Source organism: Xiphias gladius, chromosome 1 (assembly GCF_016859285.1).
Source record: "Xiphias gladius isolate SHS-SW01 ecotype Sanya breed wild chromosome 1, ASM1685928v1, whole genome shotgun sequence".
Taxonomy (NCBI): domain Eukaryota; kingdom Metazoa; phylum Chordata; class Actinopteri; order Istiophoriformes; family Xiphiidae; genus Xiphias; species Xiphias gladius.
The window spans coordinates 11,104,679-11,124,169 of NC_053400.1; the positions used below are offsets into that span (position 1 = coordinate 11,104,679).

A 19,491-nucleotide genomic window follows, 5' to 3' on the forward strand; every position below is an offset into this window, starting at 1 on the left:
TATAAGTATATATGTCTATGTATGTATATTTGTATGTATATATGTATATGTATGTATATATGTATACATACATACATATATATGTATATATCAAATTACTTCAATCCAAAAGGGGCAGAATTGAGGAAAGGTAGACATCTCGTACTCTCTCTGTCTCTATTGCTTTCTTTCTATCCTTCTTTCTATCCTTTCCTTTTCCCTCTCTGTCTCATATATACATATATACATATATACATATATATATATTTACATATATACATATATACATATGTATATATGTATATACGTATTTATGTATGTATGTATATATGTATATATTTATATATATAAAGGACCCATACCTCGATTGTGCCTCAATATCTCTGAGTTGAAATCATGGTTTGATAGAATTGGGCAGAAAAAAGTGGTGTTAAGCACATCAGATAAAGGTAGACTTTTACAACAGAAATAGACTTAAAGGCTGTTAAGCTCCCCTCCCATGCTCCTTTTTTTCTTGATAATCCAAGGAAAATATAAAATAAGACATGACGCATTGTAATAGACAGCCAGAGAATCAGCTCTGTGATCCACAATGGCAGCCGAGCGGCAGGATCTTGCGGCTCCAGGCCCCCCTAGTCATTTTCTGAGCTCTGGTTTTACTTCTCCTCCTGACACTCCCATATCCCCAGAGAAGGGATGTCTCTCAGGGACATTTTGAACAAAAGAAGGGCTACTGGAGTCTCCAAATGGAGTAATGGGTCCTAATGCCTTCACAGGCACTTAATTGAGACCCTTGCAAAAGTTCCCATTATAAATAATTACTGATGTCTCGGTAATGATAAATATGACACCATTCTAGAGGTGCAAATGTCCTAGTTCAACCTCGGGTTTGACAATCTATATGCCTCACAAGGAACGGTGTACCTGACTGCACCTCATCCTTCCACAGATGAATCCCCCGCAACTTTCTCTTTAGTCAGCCCTAGCTGGGCTGTCTATTTTCCTTTAACCAAAGGCCTTCATAGTAAATCTCATTTCATTGTCAGCCGCGACTGTGGTTTACTTCCCTGGCCTGTCTGCTGACTTCCTGTTGCCATTAACGCTCAATATCTCTGTTGGGGCCTGTCTGCTTGGTCTTATTTCATTCTGTGCTGTGTCCTATCCTGTCCTCCCATATAGAAGGCTCATCTGACAGACTAGCAGGGGCTGTGCAAGCCTAACAGCCCTCTGTATTTCATTCACACTGCCTGTTCATCTCCCTTCTCTTTCTTCTGAAAAAACGGTAGTAATTGATATTGGGACCCATCCATCCTCCCCTCTTAAGCCCAGAGATCCAATTTATCTTGGTGAGAATGCCGATTGGCTCTCGCCCAGGCGATGTCGGTCAGACTTTGCCTGTTTTTAGATGGCCGTTAATTAAAGTGCCGCCATGACAAAAATAAGATCTACATCGGGGTGTGTGTGGCAATAGAAATGGGCCATCTGATTCACACTTGACCACATAAATCAGCAAAGTGGCTCAGTCTAATCTGACCTAGGCAGTCTAAATCACCACTCTGAAATACAAGCAATGGGCAGACACAGACCAGTCCAATTAGATCGAATTCCACCCATGTAAATCTTTAACTGGCTTAATCTGCATTTACCTCAGTGATGTTAGTCACAAATGGGTTCAGAATGATCTATCAATCACCACGCCAGGCAGACTAAAGATGGAGGGAGGAGGCTGTGCAAGAGAATCAGCACAATGTCAAAGCAGAATTGCATATTTTAATGTCAAGATTCATGCTTTAAACGTACGGGTTTAATATTTAAAGTAGCTCATTCTTTAAATACAAATGATCTAATCTAACCTATAGGATGCATATACAGTATGTCAATGGAGTCCAACTGGAAGTCTCACACCACACATTGGATCACACTGAATCGTTCGGATGGGATGTATACCATACTAAATAATCCTAGTGTCATCATATGGGAGTACTATTAATGGAGCACAGAGGTAGATAGGTAGCTAGGTAGATTAGTAGCTACCTAGGTGGGTAACAGGGACTGTGTATAACAATCAATTAGTTGTACTCTTATTTCTAGACAAGAACAGCTACTGTGTATAGCACAAAGCAGTTCCAAACTCCTTAAATCATGACACGTCACACTTTGAGAGACTTGTACTGTCTCTTCCTTTCATTCAGTGACTAATAAATAAATACATGTAGTCATATTGATAGTGTCTCTCTCAAGGTAGTATCTCTGAGCTGTTTCTATAAGTTTGTGTGTTTGTGCTTATCTGTGAGTGTGTTCCCCTGCCTCCTAACTGTAAGCAGACTTAACTATCACTTTGCGGAGATCGAAGGATGGACATCCTCCTCTCCACATTCTTTCCATCCTTTCTCTCTCATTTCTTTCTCTCTCTTTCTCTCCATGTCTCTGTCTTGTCTTTGAACCGCTCCCAGTGACTGTGAACCTGAGACAGCCCCTCTGCTGGCACAGATGGGAAGTCAATAGAAGCAAGTGACCTATATTATGGGATACTCTACTAACTCCCAGTGTGTCTCAAGTGAGAGCAGAATATTAAGGATTGCATGTGCGCTATTCCTGTGTATTTGTGTGTGTGTGTGTGTGTGTGTGTGTGTGTGTGTGTGTGTGTGTGTGTGTGTGTGTGTGTGTGTGTGTGTGTGTGTGTGTGTGTGTGTTTATTTTTAAGGGAGTGTGCAACAGAGACCAGGAGAAGGTTAATTACCTCCTCGTCCTTCGCTGTCGGCTGGCTTCACCTGGATGGGCCGGTTCATCTGGGGAGAGAGAGAAGAAGAGGAGAGAAAAAGAAAGAGAGAGACGGAAGAGAAGGGAAATCCCTGGTTAGCACGCGAAGATAGGAGCTAGCGCTACAATATGTGAAGTGGGAAGAGAACAAGTGAAATGTGGCAGTGTTCCTGGTGTTAATGTCCTGAGTTTGTCCTGCTCTGTGGGCTAAACACAAAAATCAAACAGTGACGATGCCGTAAAAGAGATAAATCTGTGCACTGCTCCATGCCAGCGTGTTTAATTAATCCAGGGCACTGCCTCTAGAGATGCCTGAATTCCCCTCACAGTTCAGCAGAATTAGCACTTTTCAATGACGGAGCCACACTGGGTGTCAGATGGCACTTGGAGATTAATGCCATTACATCAGCCACTCCCAGCCCCACAGGGAAAGGTCCTTCCTGGCTGGCCCATGTTCTTCCTGTCCCCTCCTGGCTCCAGACTCCCAGTCACCAGCTATATCCTGCTCATCCCTGACCCTTAGCAATCCCTCTTTCTCTGCTTCCAACCCTTCCTCCTCTCTTGCCTCTCTACCCAGAAGCCCTTTGGAAAATCACAACCAACATCCCACTGGTCTGGTCAGCCAACCCCACCCTGCCCCAGCCTCCTCCTCCTGGAAACTATTGAGAGCCACTGAACAGCATAGCTGTGAAACAGCTTGTGAAAGGTTAACAGTAGGGAATCGATGAACAACCTTTGAAGATCCATTTCACAGTGAGGTGAAAGCGAAAGGACGCCAAGCTGACATAAAAAAAACCCTTTTAAAAACTGCCTACCATGAATAAAAACTCCCCTGGTTCTTTTTGCTCCCCTGACTATGGTTTCATTTTTTCTCACTCCCCGGAGTTTGAATATGAAAACAGAAAAACACTTGATCTTCTGCCGTCTCTGAAACAGGAATAATAATCCCTCTTTCCACTGTGAAAAGGGTGGATGTTAAGAGCCATCCTCGAAGACCCTGACTTATTGAGGCTATCCACGTATATTTGGCCTTATGTTTCACATTTGGGATTGTGTTCTTCTGGCTTCAGTTGGCAGTGGGCCTATCTTTCTAACTAGGCCATGCGGACAGGTCCATCATGTGAGTGCCAGTGAATGGCACATGGTACTGCCCACTCAGATCAATCAGCTAGGGCAGCACAGTGGGTGTTGGGCCCTCAGGCAATGCAGCACTTGACAGCAGTTGACATGAGCCCAGACCACGGCCAAATATAGACCTAAGACTGGTGGACATGTATAGACAAGCGTATACATGGTGATACCCTGGGGACCTAATGTACCCGCCTAGCAATATGCTGTGACACTGGAACAAAGCTTTGAGAGATGACGAACACATCACAAAGACAAATGCGTGAAGCTACACACACAAACACACACACAGCCTATGGGGCAATAATACCCATATAAATACACCTGCGCACACATGCTAACATATTTCCACACAGATATATACGATAACTGCAGTGTCTAAGCTAATATAATTTAAAAAAAACGAGGCAAATAGTAAATATACATCATCTATTATTGTTTTCCCCAAGGTGGATAACATTGATAGTGTGATAGTGTGCAGACACCAACAAACAAAAGAAATACTTTCAAACAAATTTTCTTTCACATTGAAATGTTTTGGTGTATGATACCTAGTCAGAATAAACATCCTGCATATGAGAAATACAAAGGTCATATACTCAGTTTCTGCAGCTGTCAGTGTCTGATGAGTTGAAGCATCACTGAGAAAGACACTGACCTGCTGACGCACTTCTAGTCATTCTGAATAAACATCCTTCATCAATACTAACAGCGCTATTCTAACGTCTTTTATATATCCTTTTACAGTTATTAGATTTACTTAAAAGGGAAGTAGAGGTGACCCACTTGTTTTAAGCCTGAAAAAAAGCTTGAGAGAAGAAAATTTCCTTATGTTCTCAAGGGGGGACTGTGAGCCCAGATGTTTCAGCTACAGCCATTACCCTGTCTGAGATTGGCTAACTGAGGCTCTGGGAAGGTGGAGTGAATAATGAGTCCTGTTGGGTTGGTTTATAATTTGGATCAAGGGCTAAAGGGGCCCTTAGCATCATTACTGTTACCATGCTTGTACGGCCTTAAACATCCAGACTAAAACCCCTTTTATTGTCTTATTTCAGGCTGAATAACAGTCATCAACATTGCAATGAATATGTTGATGTGAGTCTTAGGTAAGATTTAGGTAGGGTGAAGTACTGATGGTTGTGATTGTGCGGTGGAGAGAATTAAGGTCAGTTTGGATCATTGTAAGCGGTAAGTTAAGGTGTGCTGTGTGTACATACTGTAAGTATGTGTGTGTTAGTGTGTCTTGACAGCGGCTCGGGTTGGGGGCAGAATTTGTCTCACATAAGAGGTTTAGGGTATTCCCAAGATCCCCGTCCAGTGATCATTCCGCTTCCAGGTCTTAAACGCCTGCAATTGGTCAGGAGGCTTCATTAGTAGCCCCTGAGCCACTGCAGCAACAAGAGTCATTAGACAACCCAAAAGTACACTTGGGGTTGCCAGGCAACCGAGCAGAGCTGGCCAGCAGACAGGCAAGGCAAGCTGGCCGTTGGTCTGCGGGCTGTTAGCCAACCAATTGGCACTCCTTTCTCTCTTCTTTTTTTTCTTTAGTTGGTCCAAGGAGGTCATAGTGAGAGGGGAGGAAAAAAAGATTTCTCAACTCCCACCTTCCAGCATGTCCCACTTTCATGTCCCTTTTTAGTGACTGTGACGGTGAGTTTCCCGAGTGAGTCTGCTGCAACTTTTGCTCCAGCTTCTTGCCAAATTCTGGAGTTCATCTTGATGTTGGACTATGGAGCTGTGAGTAGCGCTCACATGCATATTTTAGTAGTTAAGATATCTGCTTCTCTGAGCTACTTTATAGTGTCCCCTACATATATTTTTTTGTGCAAACAGAGGGAATGTTTTTAGCACACAACTTTATTGCACCAAAATCTTGAAGTTGACTTTAACCCCCCCCCCACACACACACACACACACAAAACCAAACACACATACACACACACACGCACTGTCATGCACGCACACAGAGGCATAAAAAGTCTTGGGGCTCAATAACAGCAGGTGGCTTAGGTGACATTTTAATCCCTTATTACTGAGTGCAGGATTAGCCAACAGATCAAGGCAGAGTTAATTATATGAATTCATCAGAGGCTGGGCGAGGAGGCAGCCTGCTTTCCCCTTGGGCCAGGACCCACCCCCACCCCCCCCTTGCGCAAACACCCACATACACACGCACTGAGGAAGAGGACAACTGACATTCTGTCTGTCTGAGAAGCTAGCTACTTCCCTATTAGCATTGCACCAGCAGAAATCTAAGATAACAAATACAGTGGAGCCTCCAGACATGCTGTAAGACAAATGACATCTACTACCTTCCCGTTGGGCCCTGCGAAATGAACTGCATAGACATTGGAGAGGAAGACTACAGGCTTTTTCATCCTGCAGACGTGTGGCTGCCGAGGCTGAAAGGAGTTCAACAGCCCCCGTCTTGCTTTATCTTTGTCTCTCTCTGCCCCTTTGGCCTCCAAAACCAATATGCTTCCCACCACAGCCCCTTAATGGGTTGATCAATGCTGACAAATAGGCAGCTCATGCTGTCTTGCCTGGGAACTCACAGCTCTGTGCCTGTGTGCTGCTGCACTTAGAGAGGCCATCTCTCTTTCTCCTCATCTCTCCCCTTTTCTGTCTTTCTCTTTCTTTCACTCACTTTTTTTTCCTCTCCATATTTCCCCCACCTTCATGCTCTACTTCCTTTATGTCTATACATTCATTTTTTTTCTTTGTTCTAATCTCCAGGGGCAAATCTATATTTTTCATTCTGTTATGATGAATAAAAGTCAGCTGAAGTCACAGAGGGGTGGAGAACCAACAGTGTGGAAGAGAGGAACTTGCTTACATTTTCCAGTAAAGGACTGTGTGTAAGTGTCAGAGCGTGTGTGTGTTTGTGTGTGCATGCATTCAAGTCCATCTGTCTGGTGTGTCTGATTGATAATAGTGCAGTGGAGAGGAAGAGAGACAAGGACACCGCTGGCCTTTGACCACGTTTGACCATGCTTTGTGAATACCACTGCTCACAAAGCAAGCAAGGAGAAATGCTATCCACACTCTAAATACAGAAAAATGTTCTCTGAGAACCATGACAAAAGTGTGAGCTTTTATACTCTTCCTCTACTGTTGAGTCACTTTGACTGTAACTCTTACACTTCTTACTTTCTTTTTAGATGACTAGCTTAATCCAGTACGAGGACGGACATTTTAGTAATCCAAAATTCAATTGGACAAATAAATTACACTTGAGGGGAAAGTCCTGTGCTGCACATTTAAAGCATTTATCTCAGTTGTTAGCTTCTATTTAGTCTGCTGAACCTGTCTGGAAAAGAATGCATGTGATTAACCATCCAACTTTAGGATTATAATTTTTTATTTCTCATTTTTAAGGACATGCTAATCAACTATGAGACCTTCACATACAGTGTAATAATTTGTGCACTGGACAGAACTATCACCAGAAACACACAGATAATTCTGAAGTCTTCTGAGTAGATATTTGGTAAAGTGAGAACTGGGATAAACCCACAAAAAGTCCTTTAAGTGCTGATGTGCAATAAATGTCAAGTCACTCAGAAAAAAATAGTGAGATGAAGGAATACAATATAAAATGAAAGATATTTCTAAACAATGGTTTCACAATGAAAAAAAGTTTTTTAACAGTGGAAGTGCTGTATCATGTGCTCATGATGCACAATGAAGCCATGTCCCAGCGCACCTGCTATTTTTGTTCTTCAGTGAGCATCCATGCTCGGCCGTGCTGGGTGAAGTGGGATATTAATAGGAGGGTGTGGTGATGAATCATTACCTTCTCAGCAAGTCACATTACTCATCTCGTAACTTTTAAAGAGCTGTGCCAATCACAGCTGGACATGAAGAATATGGCTCACCAAATGAATGGAAGAGTCTAGACCAGTTTGTCTAAATAGAAAAATATTCTTGTCCGGTGGGTGCAGAGTGGCAAAGACACAAATACACAGTTTGTCTTGATAAATAGGGCACAAAAGGAAGAAGATGAACCTCTCTAAGAGGAATTTCTGTTTTTACAAATACTGAACGTCTGGTCACCAATTTTAGACTTTAGACTTTAGTTTTGGCTGCATCTAAATGCAACAACAAAGCCACTACTACCAAAGCTGTGATTGAGTATTACTCTGTTTGAGCCCTGCATAAATTGACAATTCCCCCAAATAATCCTTTTTTCATGACTTCCCCTGGAGATTTGTTGATTTATTTTTTTTCCTAAAAAAAATAACTTGTTTTCTCAATCACCACCATGAAATTTTACTGAAACAATTACACCCTCGTTTCTGCTCTACCATATCAGGTTGTTCATCACAGCTAGAGATAAAGCTATGTTGCAATTTAAGAAAATTTTAAATTCAATTCTGCTTTGAAAAGAAGGTAATGCTACATGCAGCCGTTGCCTTACTTTAACCCAGTGATTTTTGATGAGGATATGGTGGTGGAGAGAAGATCTGTGGCACTCTGTGGGCATGAGGGATTTCTATTATGTAGTGTAAATAGGGAACCTTTAAGTCGTAAACTTTTTCATGATAACTAAGCAAACTGGACAAATTTATCCCCAAGCTTCAACAATGAAATAAACATTTTATAAACAAATAACTAAATGAAGAAAAACTAATACTGGTCAATTATTCTCTCTTTGCTGGTATTTCATCTCAGTTCCTTTCATTTCATCCAACACGTCAGATACCATTTAGTTTTCAAGTCATCAGGTACCATCCTCTTGATAAGCCTTCCATTGTTTAATGCCTCTCATTATCATTCTGTGATTTCGCCGTCAGTGAATTCATTAGAGCTGTTGATGCCATTTACAGCCTTTTAAGCTCAATGAAAGACGTTTAATGCAGACTGACTTTTCTTAAAGAGCCAATAAAGAGCCAGTGGCACCGGCTGAGACGGGAACCTCATTCCAAAAGGAGATATAAGGATACCAAGACTCTGACCTCTGACCATTACAGAACCACGATAAGTGCCCTGACCTCTATCATTATCATCAGTGTCTTTGGAAGTTTAGGGTATTAAGAATATTTGACTGTTTCATCGAATGGAATTGGCACTTTGGTCAATACTCACTTTAAAGAGTGAGTATTAAAATAGTGTGTTTTGTTTTGGTATTTAGGTAGGTAGTTTTTTTTCTTCTTCAGCCTACTGTATACCGGTCTTATGAAAGGAAAATACTAAATGCAAACAGGACAAAATTCATTGATACATTCAGGATCTATTCAGGTAATATCATCTCTTTTTTCCTTCGCATAAAAAAAACAAACAGCATTTTGAAATACAATTATCTCACTTTAGGCAGATCTCACTGGCAAACAAGCTCCCAGATCCTGCAGAGCCTGTACTGTACCAGCCCAAATTACTGCTTCCACCACCCATCGCTCACATGTCAGGACATCCTGCCCCTCATTTTTGTGTGGAAGAGAAACAGGGCCAGCGCAGCGGGAATGAGTCTTTCTCTCAAATTGGTGTGCGAGTTCACAGCAGCTTCCCTGTGAGGCCAGTGAGTCAGGAGAGGTTGAGCGAGCCGTGTGTGCTGAAGGAGATGGGTTAGAGCTGGAGTGATCACACGCTCCCTGTCTCCCTCAAAAACACATGAAGGAGGGCTGTGTCTGCCTCACTGCGAAGAAGAGGGAGAAGGGGTGCTGACAGCTCAGCAGAGGGTGGCTGGTGGTGAAATGTGGCCTATTTTTAGCTCTGAGCGCAAGCTCCTATTTAAAGACTAGGTACTTGGGGTCGCTTTGGGATGGGGAGGGGGACAGCAACAGCAAAAAAATGTTGCTTGTATCCAGCTAGCACAGTATTCCCTGGTGTGATGCTGCAGCATCGTAGGGGATCGTCTCTGTGTTTGTGTTTTGTCTCTGTAATCTCTGTCCCATTTTCCATAATTACCTGGCAACTGATCCCCCCCCCCGCCCGGAGTAGAGTTTTGGCTTTATCTGTATCTCTGTGAATCCAGTATTGGCTCTTTGGTGCTCCGAGAGGCCCAGCTGAACATCTGCACCTCCCACCCTGCCTTGCTTGGTCCGGTCCAACCCAATCTAGTCTTGGGGACTGTAGCCTAGTCTACATTCATAATAGCCCTATTCTCCTCTCCTATTTTTATTTTTACTCCACCGGTGCCCAGCAGGCCTCGTCTTGAGGTGGGGCAGAGGCAGACAGAGACAGAAAGTGGATGAGAAATCGAGCCATCATGTTATCCTCTGCTCCATAAAGCCTCTGTTCTTCCTCTGACTGTAGATGGATTGCTGTGTAGATCACTGCAACCAGTGGCCAGCACAATATATTACATTTATTGCCCCCCCCTTTTCCTCCCTATCTCCCTCCCTCCTCTTCCCTTATGGGGTGGATGGAAAGAAGGACAGGGGGGAGTCGGGGTAGAGGTGCATCAGGGGGAAGGAGGGGGTGACGATTCGACACGGTGAGACAAGACTAACAAATTAGTCAAAGTGACAGGGAGTTTTATGAGGTCTGCTCTTGTGAGTTGACTGCTGCTCTCTCCTCTCTCTCCCTCTCTCTCTCTCTCTCTTGCTCTGGGCCGCAGGGACACAAAGCCGGGGCCGCGTGTTTGCGTGTGTGTGTGTGTGTGCGCGCGTGTGTGCGGTACATATTTGTGCATTTGAGAAGGAGAGAAGCGCAATGAAGGAAGTGGTGGAATATGGAAGGAGGAAGGGGCAGCAAGCCAGCGTAAGGTAGAGAAAGAGAGAAGGGACAAATAATGGATACAAGAGGCCCAGTGATTAAGAAACAAGGAGGCAGAGGTTCAGCTTTGCTTTGAGTTCTCCTTTTTATTTTGTGTGTCATAATGTAACAGCCTCTCTTACACATTGGGTTGTCTTCAGTCTTAACATATTGAAGTTTTCATGTAGAAGCTATAATCTACAAGTACCTGGATTCCCCATGCATATCTATGCAATAATTGCTCTTAATGGGAAGCATTTAACATACTTTGAACTTTGTGAAGTAATATTCAAAATGTCATGTATATTGTTTTATCAATGGAGATGTTTCATCATTTCTGTGGAACTCCTGCGATTTCAAGAGAAAGCAAACATGTGCATGTATGTCTATGAGATCTGTGCCAAAACAAAACAAAAATCCAAGTTGATAATAGTATACACACTCTGCTGCCAATAAATGCACCCAAACACAGACAGTCAAGTGCCCAGACTTGAGCCCTGCACACAAACAAAAGCCAGAGCAGGAATCGCAACAATAACCTAGTACATCCCCAGGAGCATCTATCACTCCACAAGGCCACAGCACAAACATTTCTGAACTGGGCCGGGAAAATGGCTAAAGTGGCTTGCAGTATAAAGAGGAGTGGGAGAATAATAATAAGTGGAAGGTAATGACACACAATGCATCTGTCAGATTTATGAGTGTATATCCTGCTCTGCTCCTCTCATGTACCTGCCGGCCGGGTCTGCACTCCAGCCCGTACACACCACAATGCTTATGAGTGGAGTCAGCGTTGAGCAATCATAGAGCACAGAGCAAAGGGGAGAATGGAGCTGGACTCACTCTGCTATGGGCAATGACAACAGCCAGCAAGCGAGCTTTTAAGGCCCAGAGCGTGCACACACACAAACACACTAACACACAAATCAAAATGGCCTGCACAGACGCAAAGAACATTTCTAGGATATTTTGAATATGGGGCACAGGCTCAGCAAGGGAGGCTTATAGATATACAAAGATATAGACTGGTTTAATTACCACTATGCTTAGAAACAGATGGAAGAGTTGCAGGGTGTTAACTAAACTGTTTATGTTGTTGGAAGATGCAGCAGTGCTTCCATTTTCCATTCCAATAGCTTACTGTATTGCACTAGGGAAGAGATCAAGAACACTAAAATATTTTAGTAGTAGAATGTATTTAATTGTGTGTTTGACCTTTAGGATGCACACAGTCAACACAGTTTTGGTGAAAACCATTAAATATCATTATTATATCATATATACATGTACTTTATGTAACATTTGTTTATGATGGAAACCCCTCGGGATTCATTAAGTGAAGCCAAAGGGTGATGACTGTGTTCAGCATATTGCTCAAACAAAGTTTATCTTGGGTCAGATTCACATGTTTGTGGCTGTGTTTGTGGAGAATACATGAAATACATATGGTAAATACACTTTTTTTTTTTTTACACGGTAATTAAAGTTTGCATTGTCTGAAGTTTTAACATTCGGTGACCATAGCTCAAGGTCGGGGTGGGTAAGTTTGTTTGATTGTTGTTTAATGTTTTAATTAGCTAATGCACCCTTTTTTATTGAAATTCAAGTGGGCAGAGAACTTGAATTTTCACTGATAAAAAAGGCACAGTATGAAGAAAAATAAAACCTCGTAGTTTTAAATAGTAACAGTCATTGTAAGAATTTACAAAATAAAATACTTCATTTACTAACTATCACAATCATCATTTTCACATTACCATCAACACACAGATACTCATAGGCTGCATGCATATACAAACTGTGCACACATCAAATCATCAAAAACACCAAGCGACACTATGACCATGCACACGCACACTTTTAGCAACACAAGCAATGGTGCAGTGTTTACAGTCACATACAAGTAAACACATACAAGCACACACTGTAACAAGCCACCTGCCAGTGCATTAGACAGCCTTCGCGTCACATCACATCAACCCTATATGAACGTAACATAACATAATTCCCAGTAAGATCACAGCAAGAATTGACTTACAGTAAGTGTACAAACGTTACACACGCGTCAGATGCACATTGTGTATGTAGTTTTGGGGTAATAATATTTACATGCTCGTGTGTGTACTTGAGAGAGGGTGTCATCACATTGATAGCTCTCTCTTTTATAATAGATGCATGTGCAAATTGCCTTAAAATAGCAGAACCAGGTGGCATTCCACATATAGCAAGTCAAACAGGTGCCATACATTATTAAAATAAAAGAAAAAGCCAACCTTAACAGCAGAAAAATATTTCAACTGTACATATCTCCCCCGGTTTTCACAGACTAAGGTAAGTGAAAAATGATCAGTCTTTCCTTTTGATGAGTGCTTATGATAACAATGGGATACACTGCACTTAAATATAAAATATGTGTCTTTTTTGCTGTGATATTATGAGAGTTATCTTCTCCCCTTTTTTTTTTTGATTTGTTGTGCAATGAAAGATAAATTTTAAAAAATAATAGAGTTTTGTTGTTTTGAGCTGACACTCATTTTCGCGTTAATATGATAAGATGTTCTGGAGAAAATATTTATCTTTTCTGTTTTTGCTATCATCACTGATTCGGTCTTAGTTTTAGATACTTCCAGGGAGCTAAAAAACCCTCTAATATCAGATCAACATTACATATTTGGGTATTGATTGAGTTAGGTTTAAGGTAAAATCTCACGCCATACTCACACCCACAGGCTGCTGATAATATGAGGCACATATTACACACACATCATACACGTGACTGCCCATTTAAAGGAACAATGGATTCATAAACCTGCCAACATGCACACAAACACGCACTCACTGGCTGCTGATACTAATGGGAGGCGCAACCATGAAGATGCTCATCAAACACACACTATTATAGTTAAATTGTCTCATAAATACACACAGCAGAACAAACACAGAAATAAAATGATAATAATAATGGAACAGAAGATGAATTGTTGTAATGAGCAATAGAAGACTGTTACTACACACAGAAATGCATGCATGTGGATAACCAAGCGCATGGAGACATACACACTAATACATACTTGCTCGCTTGGAAACGAATGCATACATTCATGCACATACACACAGTCACATGCTGAGAAACTTCTGCAGAGATGCCTTTAGACACATACTAGCAGGCACGCACACAAGCAAACGGCCCTGTAAGTGTGTTCCAAAATGCCGTTAGGACAGAAGGCTGTTTGTGAAAATGATCACATCAATCGAAGTGATAGATAAAAGACTGGGAGCAATTGATAAAGTGCCACAATTATTTGGAAGATGAATGGCTGAATTTGCTTTTGAAATTGGACTGGATCTCAGTGCAGTGGAACAGAACTCATCATCATCAATGAGCCTGCCGTTAGATTGCTTTCTGTCACAACCCAATATCAGCCCGGACAATTGGATCCATCTGCCAAATGGGATCAAATAGACCTACTCACACAACATCAGAGGTGATGTATAGTGACCATGTGTAAAACATATTACATTGCGAATGCACAATGCATCATTGTGTACGTTGTTGTGTGTGCCCGGGTATAATGTTTGCCATCACAGCGTATGAGTATGCTCAATAGAAATGATTTGAGATACATTACTGGAACACAAGTAGGACATGGAGGGAAATGATGGCACTAGCAATGCAAGGAGGAAAAAAAAAGCCACAACCACAAATGAACCCATCAATTCATATTATGTGTGTGAGATGATTGTAGAGACAAGGTATTGTGTGAATAGCTGGAGATAGATGTGCAGTTAAAGGTGGGCTTTAACAAGAAGAATCATTTTCTTACATCTTCCAAGAACACCCCGCTTCCAGGATATTTTTCTTTTATTATTATTATTTAAAAGAATATTTGCAAAGTTGCAACTCATAAAACTTGCACTATCGTATCACATAATTTATTTAAGCCTATAATTCCTTTGGCTTTTGCAGTTTTACGACTCATAATGATGCATTGGTTAACACGGCCTGAATATTTGAGCCACATAAAAATGCTAATAGATTAAACCAGGAAAGTGTATAGAGCTGCTGTGTGTGTGTGTGTGTGTGTGTGTGTGTGTGTGTGTGTGTGTGTGTGTGTGTGTGTGTGTGTGTGTGTGTGTGTGTGTGTGTGAGAGAGAGAGAGAGAGAGAGAGAGAGAAAGTGAGAGAGAGAGACCGTGTGTGTGTGTGTATGTGTGAGCAGAGCTATCAGTAAAGAAGTATTACTGCAGCTTACACAGGCGTTCGCATACAGAAGCGAGCATCAGAATGCACTGTGTCTTCCCTGCATACACATGCACAAAGCAACAGAGGAGGGACAAACGCAGCAGGGGGTTGGAGGGAAACACGCTAAGTAATGTATTTTGCTGGGAGGGAGGTGACAGGGGTCTGACGATATGGAGGAAGCGTGTAAATGGGCCACTATTAAGGGAGAGGAAGGCTGACTGTTTGTTTATGGCCACAGATCTGCACACAGAAAACATTTTTGCACCTAAAATGAGATATTTACCTTTTCTGTCTTCTATGTCTGGGGTATCTTTGGCATCTACTACATCTAATTCACATGCAATATAAACCACACACACATCTACTTCAACCTGCAAATCTGTCAGTGGGGATTACGCTGTAGTTTTGTCATTATTTGCTGGATTGTTTCAAAAATGTTTCTTATGCACTGTGACATGTATTATCCTCAGTATCTTCTGTACTCTCTATTCCTGTACTATATATCCTTTCTTTTGGATCCATAATGCACTGATTACAGATTACGAGTCTTTTCAATTCTGTTGTTTTATATTTTGTTGTTTTATATTTTGTTGTTTTGTATTCCGTTCTATACTAATGTCTGGTATAGCTATAAGGTAAAGGCTGACAATCTCTGTCTAAAGCAGTGACAGGCAAAAGTTAACTGAAATGCAATTCAACTTTTCCAAGCACAGACATACAATCATACACACGCCTACACTGTACCCTATTCTACCAACATTTTCAATGAAATGAGCTTCTTTCTGCTTTTCTGTTAAGGAGTATGTGTACACTGCATCCACGTATACCCATCAGCATCGCGTCCTGTCTTTTTTTTTTTTAACTCTCATTGTGTCTGTCCCACGCACACACAGATGTGTGTATGCATGCATGCCTGTGCACATGCACTCAGAGCCCCACACATACACGCATTGTTCCTGTGTGGTCAGTGTCTGTGGGAGCTCTGCAGGGACCTGTGCTGTCAGAGAGCAGACCACATAGTGTCCCTGGTCCCTGCTCCGCCCGCTGTGACAGCTAATTAGGCCTGGCCACAAAGGCTGGCATGTCTGGGTGCTGGAGTGGGTGTCATGGCATGGCATGGCAGGGCATGGCATGGGATGGCTTGTGGATAACGTGGCCAGCTGATAAGGTGCCCTGCCATGTTGTCCGGGGACACGCTTAACCCGGGAACACCCACGACCACAGCGTTGTGTTCTTGTCTTTGTTAGGCTCTCTTTCAGTCATTAATTATCCTCACGCACTTCTATTAGTCCTCAATTTAAGATAATCAACAAGCACAGCCCTCCGCTGACACCATTAGCTCTCATAACAAGCAGCGATATTTGGGGAGGGGCCCTTCAGAGCCGCTTGTGAACATTAACCCTTCCTCGGCAGTAATGAGCCGTCCTTATCTTGTGGTGCACCTCAGGGCCTTTTGTCCTGCTCCCGTTGTCCGACACCCCCCAGCCTGTTTTTCTTGTGCCACTGTCATCAGGAGACAGCAGCAGCTAGCGCCAAAGCTGTGGTCGCTGCAGGCAGACAAGGAAGCTTAAATAGCATGGCAGGAAGTTAACACTGCAAGGGGGGCAATGTATTTTTGGGAGGGTTGGGGATCAAAGGGACTGAGGAAATGGGATAAGACAGGGCAGCCTAAGCCCTTTGGGTGTGTGTGTTTCTTTGAGTGTGTGTGACTCATATTCGGTATGAGTAAGGGAAGGAAACACAGGTTGGAGATGGTGACAGGGAGCTCAGCCGTTTGCCTAGACCAGCAGGGAGCCTGGGAATGGAGACCGGCCCCCTGAGCGACTGCACAACCTCCTGGGGTTTGAGCTGCTGTGTAGACGTAAAATTAAAAACACAAACATGCGTAAATACAAAGGCTGACCTAAAATCTCCAGTTGTCCTCAAGGAATAAACATGCCTAACTTAAAAGTATATGTTATCACTTTTTGATTGTCACACTAGCACCCATACATATAGGCACACATCAAAATACACACTTAACTTACTTAACTTCTAGATGTGACTTTTGCCTTAGTGTTATCAAGCCGAAGTCACACATGCTGGTACTAGTCACCCTCCATATAGATCCATCTATCACATAGATTCTCACCTAAACACACATTTAACCTGCAGATGTATTGGTGAGTAATTAATGCCTCCCTCACAGATGCACATGTTTAGCATTACATGACGTCTCCCTCATAAGTCGGGCAAGGGTCACATATGTGTGCATGGGTGCATGCTATGTGGAAGGTGGAAGAAATCTGTGTCCATAATTGTAGGCACAATTTCTCTTCCATACACAACACTGGTCACATTAATTTACCTTCAAGCGATTGTCTTACGTGTCCCTTTTGTTTGCTGTAGCTGCATCATCATGCCCAACAGTGTGTTTTGGCCTCTCATAAATCTGTGGTTCTCAGGGTGCGTTGTGTTGACCACATAATATACATACACTGCTCCGACTGCCATCTTTGCTGCCGCCAGACACACCAACGTTGTCTGCGATGTGTTTCCACACGTCATTCTCCCTTTTTTATGTCCCAGTAACTTGTAAAACACACATCTTAGAGAATTGGGAAGGTGGAGACCATGATGATCAGCTTTTCCTCTATTTTGTTTAAAGGTCATTTGCATAGTGGAGGGGAGTAGTAATTAACTGTGCTTCTGTTTCCGCTGGAATCAAGATGATTGCGATTGTCTCTCGACTGACTGTTGCTCGTACTGCATCAGAGAATATTTGGATAAAGTTGAGCCTCTCTCAACTTTCCCCTGTATTATAACAGCAAACTCTGCAGGGAGTACCGGGCTGCAGAGCCAGGGCTCATTCACATGGAATAGCAGCTGTCACTTTTTCAGCCTTTTGAACGTATATGTGAACAACAAATAATACATTGATTTCTGTAACTAGCTTGTATTAAAGCTGGGGACAGCACTGTCCTGTGTGGCAACTGGGATGTTGTGGTCAAAGTTGTAAATTTCCAGGTCATCCCACAATTAAAACCACAGGCAACCATAGCAAGATATTTTGGTGTCATGTGGGCGAGTAGCTGGCCAGGCAGAGCCAAATAAAAACACTAATACACATGCATTATGGGCACGGTAGTAGGGAGCAGGACCATCTTTTTCAGTAAACTCTATGTGCTTGGCAAGCAGCTTTCATTAGAATGAATGGGGCACCATGTCTGAACACCTCATTCATTGTTTAATACATCCATGGTAACTAATCACCCGTGGAGTATAGCTGGGAGCAAAGAACTTAGCAATCGTAGCCAGCTTTACGGACCAAAGAACACGTTCAATAATTTACCAGATGAGAACTGTGGACCATGCTGAAAATAAGCAGAATGGGCGAGAAAAGTACAACAAAGTCAGAGAAACCTTCATTAGTCTCATGTGCGTGGCTTCAAGTTGACTCTGAAGGCACAATCCTAGCCAATTACTGCACCCCAAAACTTATGCTCGGGGCACTGGGTAGCCCTCTCTGTTCTTTGCTTATTAATCCCTGCAAGGCCTGCTGTATGGTGTCCTGATTGACTGTTCATGGTGAAAAATTCATGTCATCTCATTCTCTTCCTCTGTCTCGCTCACCTTCCCTTGTAACCATTGCTGAACAGTAACTGAATTTTCCTGTCTTCTAAGCTGTAATTTAGAAGGGTATGCGCGCACTGCTCCTCTCTGGGGGCTATTGAGGTTGAACCATGTGAAAGAAGGCTTTAATGCTGTTGCTTAATAATGGAGCCATGTTGGTGAATGCTATGTGACCCATATGCTAAAGTGTGAACTTTGAAGTGCAAGACATTTTAAAGATGTTGGTAATGGTAAAAGCAGAACTTTCCTTCTATGGAGGTTTCTTAGAGTAAACACACAAACTGCAGAGCAATTTTCAAGAAACTGTAGGGCAACAATGAAATATGTTAGTGCACCTATCTTTGTTTGTTTGTTTTCTGAATTATTTGTTGGTTAAATTTTCTCATTTGCAAACCCACAACAAACAAGCATATGCACACATTCAATCATGCCTGCACACATGTAATTTGTGTTAAGAGAGGTTTGGTATGAAAAGGGTTAACACACTATTTTCTAGCTCTTATCGGTGCTTATAAAAGGATAAGGAGAGGAAAAGTGGGAGATAGAGGGCGGGGGGACCGAGAAAATGCCATTTGGTGGGGAGAGCCAAGTGGATCTGCTAAACGAGTGGATTCTTATGCAAATACATGCTAATTTATGCGCACAAGGCAGTGGCAGCGCCCGAGGCTTCTTTGATTGGCAGTTGCAGGTCTGTGTGCTGAGGAGGGATGCTTGGCTCCGGGTGCTTCTGTAAAGTTGGGCATGGCTGCCTCTCCATGTTCTACATGCTCTGGATCCACTGACTGCACACATCTGTAGCCTAGCCTCTCCACCGGACCAGTCCCAGCAACTAGCAGGGCTCCCATCCAAAAACTCTCCACAAACCAAGAGCTAAACTCGGCCAGCTCCAATTCCTCTATGGCTGGAGGCAGCCAAGGCATCATTATAAAATCAATGCCCCAGCTTCATCTTGCCTGGCTGTGTGTGTGTGTGTGTGTGTGTGTGTGTGTGTGTGTGTGTGTGTTTGTGTGTGTGTTCGTGTGTGTGTGGAGCAGGAGGGGCAGCGTTCTGGGCTTGTTTGTGTTGATTCTAGGG

At 42.6% G+C, this 19,491-nt stretch overlaps 1 protein-coding gene across 17 annotated transcripts in view; it reads right to left on the minus strand.

Moving 5' to 3' along the window:
* Positions 1–19,491, minus strand: part of celf6 (CUGBP Elav-like family member 6) — a 127,351-nt gene that overhangs the window by 33,955 nt on the left and 73,905 nt on the right. For 16 of the 17 annotated variants that reach the window (XM_040133779.1, XM_040133744.1, XM_040133716.1 and 13 more), the window contains exon 3: positions 2,720–2,768. In XM_040133779.1, coding sequence (XP_039989713.1) covers positions 2,720–2,768 — 49 coding nt within the window. Of the gene's footprint in view, positions 1–1,223; positions 1,227–2,719; positions 2,769–19,491 lie in introns of all 17 variants that reach the window. The other variant, XM_040133796.1, reaches the window with a different exon arrangement.